This window comes from Sorex fumeus, unplaced genomic scaffold, assembly GCF_029834395.1.
Source record: "Sorex fumeus unplaced genomic scaffold, SorFum_2.1 ptg000018l, whole genome shotgun sequence".
Lineage (NCBI taxonomy): Eukaryota > Metazoa > Chordata > Mammalia > Eulipotyphla > Soricidae > Sorex > Sorex fumeus.
The window spans coordinates 28,580,811-28,594,424 of record NW_026606075.1 but is presented as its reverse complement, the minus strand read 5'-3'; the positions used below and the strand labels follow the sequence as shown (position 1 = coordinate 28,594,424).

The following is a 13,614-nucleotide window of genomic DNA, read 5'->3' as shown; positions in this document are numbered from 1 at the left end:
TTCTTTTTTGGTAGTCATTTTAAAGAATGTTTTATTGATTCATCATTTGCTTACCATGTTTGTAAATTAATGTTGGCATTTTCTTTCTCCTGTTTTGTAAGAGCCCCCTCTGGTGGATGAATTCCTTCTTAAATGATTTCACCTTGTATATACTTTTTATAAAGAAAAAGAAGTCTGGTTCATTTTTTAAAAAGTGTACTTAAAATTTAGCCTCTTCCCCAGAAAAAAAGATTAATGTTTTCTTGAGCCCATTGTTGATCGGCAGATATAACCTCTAATTTTGTCTCCAATTCTACTATATAAGTCAAGAACTTTGAGAGCATTAAAATTGTTTCCTATTCATTGGGACTCTTCTGTGCTACTTCTTATATACAGTGACACTTTAAATATTTTTTTGTTGGAATATAATTGGCATATAGTGGATTCGTATTGTTATGTGCAGCATAATTATTTTATATATGTTTGTATTACAAAATGACTACCACAGTAAGTTTACTTAACATCCATCCCATATATATATGTGTATATATATATATATATATATATACACATATAATGACGATTTATTTTCTTTTGGCAGAAACCTTTAAAATTTACTCTCAAAAGCTTTCAGATATACATAGGGTCATATTGTTAATTGTAGCCACAGTAGCGTATTACATATTCAGGACTTCCTTATCTCATAACTGGACATTTGTAGCCCTTACCACCATTGCTCACTTTCACCTTTCTCCTCATTTCACTGTTTTCCCTCCTCTAATCTTTGCCTCTGTCAACCACCAGTCTGCTCTCTATTTTTAAGTTCATTTTCTAGGGAGGTTTTTTTCCTAAAAATGAGACTGTAGACTGTTTGTCTTGCTGACTTAGTACAATGCCTTCAGATTCCAACTTGACATAAGTAGCAGAATTTATTCTTTTATGGCTGGATATTCCATTTTATGTGTGAACCAAATTCTGTGTGAGTGTGTGTGTGTGTGTGTGTGTGTTTGTGTGTCTGTCTGTTTTGGCTGTGCTCAGGACTTGCTTCTGACTTTGTGTTTAGGGAACCTGTGTCATTCTGGGGATTGAACCAGGGTTGGCCATGTGCAAAGGAAGTGCCTTAACCTTTATACTCTTTCCAGCTTCAGACAGTCTTTTCAAGTTATGGGTTTTGTTTTCTGCAGGTGCATGCCCAGCAATGGAATGATGGGACATATAATAGATCTGTTTTTAATGTTTTGAGGAGTCTCCATATTTTTTTTTTTGCTCGAGCGGGCCCAGTAACGTCTCCATTGGAGACTTTGTTGTTACTGTGTCTGGCATATCGAATACTCTCGGTAGCTTGCCGGGCTCTCCGAGAGGGGCGGAGGAATCGAACTCGGGTCGGCCATGTTGTCTGCTTGAAAGGCGAACGCCCTTCCCGCTGTGCTATCGCTCCAGCCCATATTTTTTTTGATTTTTAAAAAATTTTATTTATTTTTAAAACCTTTATCTATTGCCTTTTTGGGTCACATCCAGCAATGTTCAGGGGTTACTCCTGGCAGTGCTCGGAGGACCATATGGGATGCTGGGGATCGGACCCGGGTCGCCTATGCATAAGGAAAAAGCCCTCCCCACTGTACTATCGTAGTGCCCTCCATACTGGTTTGATAGTACTTTTTCTTTTTCAAAAAAAACTTAGTTTAGTTACAGTCATTAGTTTAGTTACAGACATCCAATGGGGCTGGAGTGATAGTACATTTACCTTGGTAGGGCATTTGCCTTGCACGCAGCTGTCTCGGGTTCGATTCCTTCGATCCTCTCAGAGAGCCTGGCAAGCTACCAAGAGTATCCAGCCTGCACAGCAGAGCCTGGCAAGCTCTCTGTGGCATATTTGATATGCCAGAAACAGTAACAACAAGTCTCACAATTTGTTGTGAGACCTTACTGTTGCCCGCTCGAGCAGATGGGTGAATGAGCAAATGGAGGACAGTGCTGCAGTGCTATAGACATTCAATGTTCCAGAACCAATTCTACCACCATTAAATCCAGTTTTCCCACCCACCCCTTGAGCCTACCCCCGTAGCAGGCCCCTATTAATTTGTTTTACATTGCTTTTTATAAATAATTTGCTAAAAGGATGATCAAAGAATGTTTCCGTAGAAGGAAGTTAAGCTTTTGTATTTCACCATGGAGCCCTTATTCCCTTGTATAAGATATTGCTGAGGTGTTGCAGGTTAAGCCTGGTATCTTGTTACCCCCTGCACTATCTCTAGCCCTTCGACAAATCTTTTTATTAAAATACTTCTGTGCTGAGAATGTGGCTCTTGGGTACTGCCATGTATTTTACAGGGGCGACCCTGGATTTGAACCCAGTATTTCATACATGAATCATCCATTATATTTAAGTATTCTTGAAGTTAAAGGTAACTCTGATGTTTCAAATGATTTAGCAAGTGAAGAAGAAAAACAGTATGTATTCAGGGGTGTGCATAGGGAGAGGAAGAGAAGGGAAACACCTAAAAGGGAGCCAGAGAGAGAGCGTGGCAGACTGTGTACTGTTCATGGCACCATGCCCCCCATACGCTGGGAGTGACTTCCGAGAAGGGAGTCAGGAGTAGTTTCTGAAGCATCACCAGGTGTGGCCCAAAAGCAAACAAAAGGAAAAAAGCCAAAATACACATGGTGAAAGATACTGTTACTACCCACCATATAAATTTTAAAAAATATTTTTGCCTGGCTTTTAAAAAAAAGAGAGTAGTTCACAGTAATTAGCCAGCAGACAGAGACAGAGACTGAACCAAAGCTTGAGGCCTGTGCCCTTTGCATCCCACCACTAAGGAGTTGGATGCTCCCTTCCCCTTGGCCTTACCTGGACCCTTGTCTCAGCTTCTAGGAATGTGGCTGTGTTGCATTCCACAGGCCTGGAGCAAACTTGAAAATGAAGTCATTGACTCCCATTGTTCTAAGTTGCCTCCTTGCTTCCTGTTTTCTCCCCGCCACACCCTATTCATCCTCAGTCTTCTTTCCATGAAGTTTCCGGGTCAAGGACTTGTTAAGAGGCTTAACTTTGACTTCTGATTAGAACCTAGTGTTCTGTGCTTTCAAGCATCTGCAGAAATAGGCTTGATTGGAGTACCCCAGACTTATTTCTGGTTTTTCCTTATTTATTTATTTTTACTTGGTTTTGGTCCACACCTTGCTCTGTGCTCCAGAATCACTTCTGGTGGGACTGGGAATACCACATGGGGTACCAGCAGTTGAATCCAGGCCAGCCACGTGCAAGACAAGAGGCCCTACCCTCCTGCTCGAGTGCTCCTGCTCAGGTGTCCTCTTACACTTTCCTTTGCTGGGGCCCCCAATTATGAACTGATCAGGAATGCCTCAGTGTGGGGGCCGCATTGGGGGTTAAGTTCCGAATGAGCTTCCCATGCTCAAGTCACTGAGCCGTCTTACTGGCCCTTTCTTGATGGACGGTCTGGATTGCCTTGTCACGTGCAGGTGGCATTGGCATCTTAACTTGAGTCTGCACTTGCCACTAAGCATCGTCTCGCCCCCTTACTTGAGTATTGAGGTCAGTTTTGAACTAGACAAAGCTTTCGCTATTAGTAACCCGAGGTTTAAAATTGATTCCCAAACAATAGTAAAAGTAAGTAAAGGCCCTCCCGTTGATCGTCGATTTGCTTGAGCGGGCCCAGTAACGTCTCCATTGGAGACTTTGTTGTTACTGTGTCTGGCATATCGAATACTCTCGGTAGCTTGCCGGGCTCTCCGAGAGGGGCGGAGGAATCGAACTTGGGGCGGCCATGTTGGCCGCGTGTAAGGCGAACGCCCTACCGCTGTGCTATCACTCCAGCCCCGAACAATAAAATGTATTAAATAATAAACAATAATATAAATAATAAACAATAAAATGTATTAAATAATTTATATATTTTAATGTTGTCATTTTACAAAATACTTTGTGATGGTTAAAGGTTACTGCTAACTGTATTCCATTGCACAACATTTCTTTAAGATTTTGATACAGCGCCGGAAAAATAGTAGAGCGGCTAGGATCTTGCCTTGCATGCCACAGACCCCTGTTTGATCCCCGACATCCCAAATGATTGCTTGAACACCGCCAGGAGTGATTCCTGAATGTAGAGCCAGGAGTAAGCACTCCCTGAGCATTGCTGGGTGTGGCCCAAAACCCAAACCAAAACAGAACAAAACAAAACAAAAAAGATACAAATTAGATTTGAAATTTTTTTCCTCTTTTTGGGAGGCTGGGGGTGAGGTCACCAGCTGCTAATGCTCAGGGGCTATTTTAATAAAAGAGTAATTTATACTTTTGCCACAGCCTTTAATAGCTACATTTGGTGTTTCCCATACATGAAATATCCCATATTTTATGGCATTTAAGACTAGTCTCAACAGATGTCACTTGAGGACTCTCTTGTTTTCTAGCTGATTTCCTTTTTATCATCTTCTTCCAGTCTTTAGTCAATACCAGTGGTAAATTACTTTGCAGGTATCCTTCACACAGAAACTCTTCCCATTTCTTGTAAACTGATGTTCAGATTCCTTGAACTGCCTTGTTAGGTTAGTGAAGTCTGGTTTGTAATTTCAGTATCATAACTAGGTATGTGGTTAATAAATTTATTTGATCAGCAAGTGTATATTTGCTGTCTAAAAGTGTAAAAGGACTCAGTTTGCCAGTTCAGGTGGAGCCTAGGCTTCCATCCTGGTGGGGATTGACTCTCTTGACGGCCCACGTTCAGGCATTGCATCTTCTCAGGCTTAGTTTCTCTCTGGTGCAGAGTAGAAGCACCGTGTCAGATGAACTCTATTCTCCAGTTAGCTAGTTTACTATAAATTGTTTTCCATAAATTCTGATTCTAATAATAGTCTCGGGTGGATTTTTTTTAACTGTTTGAGTTATTTGGTTTTTTCAGTTGCTTGTATTTTATACTTTGTCAGATATAGAACACATTTCAGAACATTAAAAAGACGTCATGAGATATGAATTGTTGTGTTTTTACTACCATATGTTTTTCTTTTTTAACTAACATTTATCTTGTTTTTTTTTCAGGCCTTATTGAATTTGAAGAATGTGACCCTACTAGTGCAGTTGAAGGTAAATTGACTGCTTTTAATGTAGTAGCACTGTAGCACTGTCCTCCCATTGTTCTTTGAGTTGCTCGAGCGGGCCCAGTAATGTCTCCATTGTGAGACTTGTTGTTACTGTGTTTGGCATATTGAGTATGTCACGGGGAGCTTGCCAGGCTTTGCCATGTGGGCGAGATACTCTCGGTAGCTTGCCGGGCTCTCTGAGAGGGGCGGAGGAATCGAACCTGGCTCAGCCAGGCCAGCTGTGCGCAAGGCAAATGCCCTACCGCTGTGCTATCTACTATATATCTAACAAATAAAGAGAAGCTACTCTCCAGTGGCATAAAGTGGTGTAAAATATGGACATGTAGTTTGAAGACCTGCACAGTCTATTGATTACTTAAAAAAAAATACTGGGGCTGGAGGAATAGCACAGTGGGTAGGGCGTTTGCTTTGCACGCAGCTGACCCAAGTTCTATTCCCAGCATCCCATATGGTCCCCTGAGCACTGCCAAGGGTAATTCCCGAGTGCAGAGCTAGGAGTAACCCCTGTGCATTGCCGGGTGTGACCCAAAAAGCAAAAAAAAAAAAAACCCAAAATGTAATAGGTATGCCTGGAGGAATATTAGTATGTTGGGATATCTATACTAAAATATTAACATGTACTTGTTTTTATATATATATAGATTGTTGTCTGTCTTGAGAACTATCTTTACTCTATCATAAATATGTAGCTCAGCATGTTTCATTCATGTATAATGCATATTCTACAATGGGTTACTTTTTAGTAATTAATGATGCTAATTGTACTGTCATTTCAAGTGGCTGAGGCCTTATTTGTTGTGGAGAAAGAGTACATGGCCTCTTTTAAATTGATGTTTGTCTTTGTATGAAGCCCAAGAGATGCTTGATGTTTTATTAGCTACTAGAATTAGTTTGACAGCAGTCTTTTGGTTATTTTCATGACCTATATAGAAATTTGGATAAATGATTTGTTGTTTATATGTAGGTCATTATTGGAGTAGTTAGGAGCTCTGGGGTGCAGACTTCTTACAGTTTCAGAAGTTTTTATGAGTTTTACAGTTGTCTTGCTACTTTACTGAGAAAAAATACTGAGGAATATAAAAAATACTCAGGAATATAAAAAATGAAAAATAGAAATACAAAGATTTAACTTCTTTGTACTTCAGCATTCTTTAGTGAATGATGATGTCTTTTATGAAAAAAATACATACTTTATTTAAAAATATATGTCTATATATGTAAATAATAGAGATATATATGTTTTTTATTTTTCTGCCAGACCTGGCAGTGCTCAGAGATTACTTCTGGCAGGACTTGGGGTAGGTGTGATGGTGGTGATGTTGGGGGTGCCCCAAGCCCAGCCAGGAGATTGGAGCACCCACCAAGCCCCACCAGGGATCGAACCCACGTTGGCTGTGTATAAGGCAGGACCTTATCCATTGTAATCTCTCTTTAGCCCAATTTAAAAAATATTTTAATGTAAACATACAGACCAGGGAGTTAATTTTACCTAGAAGCATGTACGTTATTCCCAGATATCTGAATTCTCACCCTGGTTGTGGTGCTTACTTAGTTGAATGACATTCAGCTAAGAAAAGAAAAAAATGCCGTGAGCTGCTCATCACTAAGATGAGACTTTGATGCTGTAGCTCTCGAAGAGTAAGTTACATTAGTTTTTGTTTTTGTTTCAGGTTTTTTTTTTTTTTGGCTGTTTAAGGAACACCTGATGATGGTCGGGCTTATTATTGGCTCTGAACTTAGAAATTACTCCTGGCAGTGCTCAGGGGACCATATGAGATGCCAAGGATCAAACCCAGGTCATTCGCGTGCAAGGCATATGCCCTACGCCCTATCCTATTGCTCAGGCCCCAAGCTACTTTAGTTTTAAGTACTAAATTCCAATAGTATGACTGACCTTTTACTTTTTTTTTTTTTGTGGGGGGGGGGGTGACTCTGATCCTTAGCACTGCATGCCTCCTGACACTGCCAGGTATCACCCATATGTGAGCACATGCCAGACCTGTACAACAGGATTGAGTTGTAACTAGTAGTGCCTCGGATTACCTGAATACCACTGGAGTGGCCCTTGTCGATTAGGAGGTGGGGTGGGAGAAGTCACAGAAGAGGAAGACCTGGGCATGGGGAGACAGTACAGCAGGTAGGGTGCTTGCCTTGCATGCGGCAGACCCAGGCTCCATTCTTGGTATCCCATATGGTCCCCAAGCTCACCAGGAGTGACCCCTGAGTGGAGAGCCAAGGGTAACCTTTGAGCACCACTGGTGTGTCCCCAAAGCAAAAACAACGGGGAAGAGAGAGAGAGAGAGAGAGAGAGAGAGAGAGAGAGAGAGAGAGAGAGAGAGAGAGAGACCTGTTGTTTTAGGTTAATTACTCCTTGTTTAGTACTCAGAGATCACATACTGGTGGGGCTTGGGGGCTCACACCAGGGGTCAACCCTGGTCAGCCAGGTGAAGAAAGACAGTACTTGCTGACTGTCTTTTTGGCCCTTATGTTATTCTGTGAAAGGAATTGGTCGTGTCATTTTTGGAGTGGGGGACACTTCTGGTGGGGCTTAGAGGGCACATCTGGCAGTGCTCGAGGAACCATGCAGTACCCAGGATTGAACGCAGGGGACTCACATGCAAGATGTACCCTGGTCCTCTAAGCCATCTTTCTGGCCCTGTATTATCTTTTTATCCACAACCAGCAGTGCTCAGGGCTAACTTCTAGCTCTGCACTCAGGGATCACTCCTGGCAGTGCTTTGGGGGGAACATCTGGGGTGCAGGAATTGAATCTGAGACAGCCAGATGCAAGGCAGACACTATGATTGCTGTTCTGTCTGTCCAGCCCCTTATATTTTTATTTAAGCAGCACATTTATATTTTGGGATTCTCTAGACAGGAAATCTGGCTTGACCTTCATTCATTAAAAAAAAAAATGTCTTATGCTGTGAATTATGTACCTTCTTTGAAATGTAAAGATACCTGCAAATGCATTTTTATCTGAGGGGACTTAGAGGTAACCTAGGAGAAGATTAAAAGAATGTTCTATATTCTTTTGGTGAATAGTAGGCCAAATAAACAAGATAAATCTATTAACGGTCTAGTCCTGATTTAAATTTTAAGCTTAGCAGCTTTCCTTTTGCCCAAATTTGTTGTTAATAGTTATCAGGAAATTTGGTGTGAAGACACAAGATTTTATTTTTTTTATTTATTTATTTTTTGCTTTTTGGGTCACACCCGGCGATGCTCAGGGATTACTCCTGGTTCATGCACTCAGGAATTACTCCTGGCGGTGCTCGGGGGACCATATGGGTTGCTGGGAATTGAACCCGGGTAGGCCATGTTGGCTGCGTATAAGGCAAACGCCCTACCCACTGTGCTATCGCTCGAGGCCCAAGACACAAGATTTTAATTTGTGATTTTAATATACTTACCAGGAAGCAAGAGCGTATATAATAAGCTATTGGTAATTTTGTTAGTTTCATTTATAATTTTCATACAAAGTAAAAAGTTGCTAATTATTATATATCAATACTTTATTGATATTTATTTCTGTTATGATGTACATTTTTTTTAAGGTGTAAAACCAAGGAAAAGAAAGACTTTCGGTTTACCAGGAATAATTAAAAAGGAAAAGGATGCAGAGTCAGTGTAAGTATATTAATTATTGTTGAAATTCTTTCTAATATTATAAGAACAGGATTTTTGAATTAAAGAAACATTAAAATAACAAAGTATGAACATGTCTAAAGTGTGAAAAATATGTTTTTCCAAATAAATTCACAATCCTCGATTTTATTTTATTTTTATTTTTGGGTCACACCCAGTGATGCACAAGGGTTACTCCTGGCTCAGGCACTCAGGAATTACTCGTGGCGGTGCTCTGGGGACCATATGAGATGCTGGGGATTGAACCCGGGCCGGCCACATGCAAGGCAAATGCCCTACCCACTGTGCTATAGCTCCAGCCCCACACAATCCTTGATTTTAGATGTGTTAATTTTTCTTACTAAAATTTTAAGAAAAGGGGCCGATGAAATAGTTCAGAGGGTAGATGCTTGTCTTGCATGTGTCTGACCCCCATTCAGTCCTCAACACCCCATAAGGTCACCTGAACACTACCAGAAATTATTCCTGAGCACAGAGCCAGGAGTAAAACCTGAGCACTGCTTGATATGGTTCCCCCTGCCCCTGACAAAAGAAAATTGTTTTTTAACCCCATCGCCCCCATTTTGCCCTCCCACTCCTTTCTTTCCCCAAATCAAAAAAATTTAAGATGAAATCTTTTGTGTCTTGAAATTGAGACTTCAAAAATACTTTTATAAAATATACATCCAAAAAATTAAAGTACAGAGAAAACAAAAAAATTCTGCAAGGATTAATCCTAAGAGAAATCTTATAGTTGACAACTTAATAAGAATTCTTCAGTAGAGAACAAGGGCTAGGAAGACTGCTCCATGGTTGAAAGCCTGCCTCATGAACTGGGGGAGAAGGCAGCTATGGTAGAGAATGGATCACCGAGTCAGTGATGGTTGGCGGGATCACTTGGGATGGGAGATGGGTGCTGAAAGTAGATAAAGGATCAAACATGATGGCCTCTCTCAGTATCTGTTCTGCAAGCCATAATGCCCAAAAGTAGAGAGCGAAAGAGGAAATTGTCATAGAGGCAGGGGGTGGGGTCTGGTGGGGGTGGCGGGAGGGATCCTGGCAACATTGGTGGTGGAAAATGTACAGTAGTGGAGGGAAGGGTGTGCGATCATTTTATGACTGAAACTCAATCAGGAAAGCTTTGTAACTTTTGCTGATTCAATTAAAACAAAAAGATTTTTTAGATACATGAATGGACTGTTTGGGGGAGAAATGAAATTTTATTGAATAACAAATACATAATTAGAAAATGAAGTGTGAAAAAAATCTTTTAAGACAACTTTGAGCATGTAGACACATAGTGATGTAAGTAAAAATAAATGGAAATATTAAATGGTGGGAGGGAATAATAAGTCCTAACTTTTTTTTTTTAATGGTAGGTCATCCTTGGTAAATAGAGGATGGAGTATAGATTTAATTTAACGGCATTAAAAATATAAAATTAGTATATAACATATAACGTATGATATTGCATTTAAAATATTTTTCACTAGCTTATGTCGAAACTCCTATTTGTCGGTTAAGTGATAAAGCCAGTTCTCAACTATATTTTACATTAGACCTGAAATCTATTCCAACTGGAATCTTAACTGTGGCATTTAGCATACTTGTAGGAAATTATTTTTCACTCATATGTAATTACATATGGAAAGTACTTCAGATGAAACATGTTAAAATATTATGAAAGTGGAAAAATATTATAAAAGTGCTATAATTATTTATACTGTAATTATATGTTTATAATAAACATCTAGACTATATTTTAAGCTGTATATTGTATGAGGGAAATTTTTCACTTTTTACTTTCTCTGCCTGAAAAATGAAAAACTGCTAGAAATTCTTACAGCTTTTTTGATATGATTCATGAGTATATTGTTTTGAAAGTAGTTTATTCTGGATTTTGGGAAACTCCTGATGATGCTTAGGGCTTATTCCTGGCTCTGAGCCCAGGGGTCATTCTTGGTGGTGTTTTGGGCGACCCAATGCAGTGCTGGGGATAAAGGGACTAAGCTGAACTCGGCCAAATGCAAGGCAGCTTGGTGCCTTTCCCCCTGTACCGTCTCTCTCCTCCTTTGGCATATTTTAATCTTTCTGATTTAATCTATTTCTCTCAATATTTTTTGTAGAGTTTAAATGAAAGTTATGTTTTATTACCATGATAAAAATTTTTCAATATAATTTAACAATCAAATCAAACAGCTGAATATTTTTAATACTCTGTTTAACAGGGAAAGCCCGGATGCAGATTCACTGGTAAGTAGATTTTACTTTGATATCAGCACCTATTTCATATTGAGTTGTTTACAAACCTTCTCAAGAAAAATATTAAATGCCATTGTAAATTCACTATAAAAATTACTTTGCAGATGCATTTTCGCTTTGCATTTTTCAAATGCCTTCTATTTAAATAGAAGTTAATTCTTACTATCTTTCTTTCTTTCTATTTTTTTTTTTTTTGGCCCCACCTAGCAATGGTGGAGGTTACTTCTGGCTCCTGCACTCAGGAATTACTCCTGGTGGTGCTTGGGGAAGTGTATAGACTACTGGGGATCAAACCCAGGTCAGCTACGTGCAAAGCAAACACTCTGCCTCCTGTACTATTGCTCTGGTCCCTCATCCTTACTGTCTTTGAAAAATGGATGCTTTATTTTTAAATCTGGAGCAGCTCAGCGTATTGCTTTTTCTTAGAAACTATACCAGACTCAAATATTTACTTACTGTATTTTGTTTTATGGTTTGTTTCTTGGAGACATCCAGGGTTCCTCCTGACTAGGTCCTTAGGAGCTTCTCCCAGCAGTTCTCAGGGGATCAGGCAGTGTGGGAGTCAAACCCGGGGCTCCCACAGACAAAACCTGGGCTCCACCCTCTGAGTGCTCTTCCTGGTGACACTCCCTTCATTTCTAAAGTTTGCTCAGTGACACAGACCTTTACAAAAGCAGCAGAAAATAACATACTATCTCTGTTAATGTGAGCCATTATTGTTTCTTAATTAACAAACAAGATTAGCCATAAATGAAAGATTACATAACTGTTAAATAAAATGAACCGTTAAAAACCGGAAGCCTCCTTTCCCTGACACTTCTCCCTGAAGGGTAGCCACAAGTGTCCTGGAACTCGCTCTTTCTTAAAATGTACTGTTTATTTCTTTATTTAGTCAGGCATCAAACCTAGGACCTCACACATGCAAGGCAGTTGGCTGGCTCTCTACCACTGGGCCACATTTCCTCCTGACACTTTGAAAGTATCAGTCCTTTAAAGAACTGTTATTTTATTATTTATTTATTTATTTTTGCTTTTTGGGTCACACCTGGCGATGCACAGGGGTTACTCCTGGCTCTGCACTCAGGAGTTTCTCCTGGCGGTGCTCAGGGGACCATATGGAATGCTGGGAATCAAACCTGGGTTGGCCGCATGCAAGGCAAATGCCCTACCCGCTGTGCTGTCTCTCCAGCCCCTGTTATTTTATTTTTTAAGCTTTTCCTGTATCAGCAATCACAGGACCTAGTAACTCTGTAACATCTCTTATGTCATCAAGTAAATATTTAATAATTTATCTAACCAGTTCCCGCTCTGTCAGATGCCTTAGTGTTTTTCAGTTTCTGCTTATATCAATAATGATGAAATAGTATCTTTCTCCCTCTCCTTCTTACATATGCATATATCTTGATTAAGGGATTATGTTGTTATTATTTTTTAAATTTACAGCACCAAAGTATAAAAACATTTTCTCTGCAGCTTTGCCAACAGTATATTTTCATACCTTTAAATTTTTCTGACTTTCATGGGTGAGCGATGGTGTTTTAGTATCATTTTAATTTTCTTGGTAGTCTTGTCATCTTTTCTTCCTGGATTTTTAATTGTATTTCTACTTGTCAGTCTCTGATTTAACCACTTCCCTTCATCATACCTGCATTATCAGTTTATAGAAATCCTGGTAAATGTTTGGTTGTTTAGAAATCGCTGGCATTCCTCTCTGAGCCCTTCTTCTCCCTTCCAGCTTCTTTCTTGCTCAGTTTTTTTTCCTTTCAGTGATGGGAAGCATAGAGTATGACCTTGAAGCTGGTTCAATGATTTTCCATGTTGCTAATAATTTTGTTATTCTGTTGATGTTCTAAATGATACAGCCCCTCGGGAATACATCTGGTGTTTCTCTGGTGTAACTTGTGTTTGTAGTTGGGTACTTCACTCCAGTCAATTCTTTTCTCCTTTTTCCTATAGAACATTCCTGATGTCGATGAAGAAGGGTATAGCATAAAACCAGAAGCAGATCAGAATGATATCCTTTTACCTGGCCATTCTTATGGGTTGTGTTCAGACACAGACATAGTGAAATAATCTTTTTAATAAAAATTCCTAAATATTTACTAATCACAGTAAAATATGTCCTCACGTTCTTATTTGGTGTTTGCTTGATCACTACATTACCGTTAAAGTTCACTTAATGATTTATGTTCCTTTTTATAACATGTGTGGAAAACTGGTTATGCATTAAGATAATTTAAAAATTAAAGTCTTTAACTGATAACTCACATACCAAAGAGAACCATTTCTACTCATCTAGTGATTCTGATTCTGAAGATGAAGAGCCAAAGAAATACCGGATAGAAATCAAACCCATGCATCCAAATAACTCCCAAGCTACCTTGGATGAATTAAAAGAATCTATAGGGAATATATCACTCCCCCCAGCAATAACTGTACGTAAGAAAATGAGCAAGTTCATATGCCTTATTATACATCGATGCCATTATATACTTTTATTTTGAGCTACCTGTATGTGGTAAGCTTTAGGATTAAGTAAAATGTCACTTAATAGGTTAGCATATTGGATTAGAAAATATTTAATTTGTAATTTGTTAAGCTTAATTTATAGTTTTATAGTTATACTTACGA

General features: G+C 39.4%; 1 protein-coding gene across 2 annotated transcripts in view; it reads left to right on the top strand.

The window, feature by feature from the left end:
* Positions 1-13,614, top strand: part of FCHO2 (FCH and mu domain containing endocytic adaptor 2) — an 89,877-nt gene that overhangs the window by 37,499 nt on the left and 38,764 nt on the right. For both annotated transcript variants that reach the window (XM_056112522.1, XM_056112521.1), the window contains exons 9-13: positions 5,033-5,077; positions 8,652-8,724; positions 10,950-10,974; positions 12,940-13,000; positions 13,255-13,418. In XM_056112522.1, the coding sequence (XP_055968497.1) occupies positions 5,033-5,077; positions 8,652-8,724; positions 10,950-10,974; positions 12,940-13,000; positions 13,255-13,418 (368 nt within the window). The remainder of the gene's footprint in view (positions 1-5,032; positions 5,078-8,651; positions 8,725-10,949; positions 10,975-12,939; positions 13,001-13,254; positions 13,419-13,614) is intronic.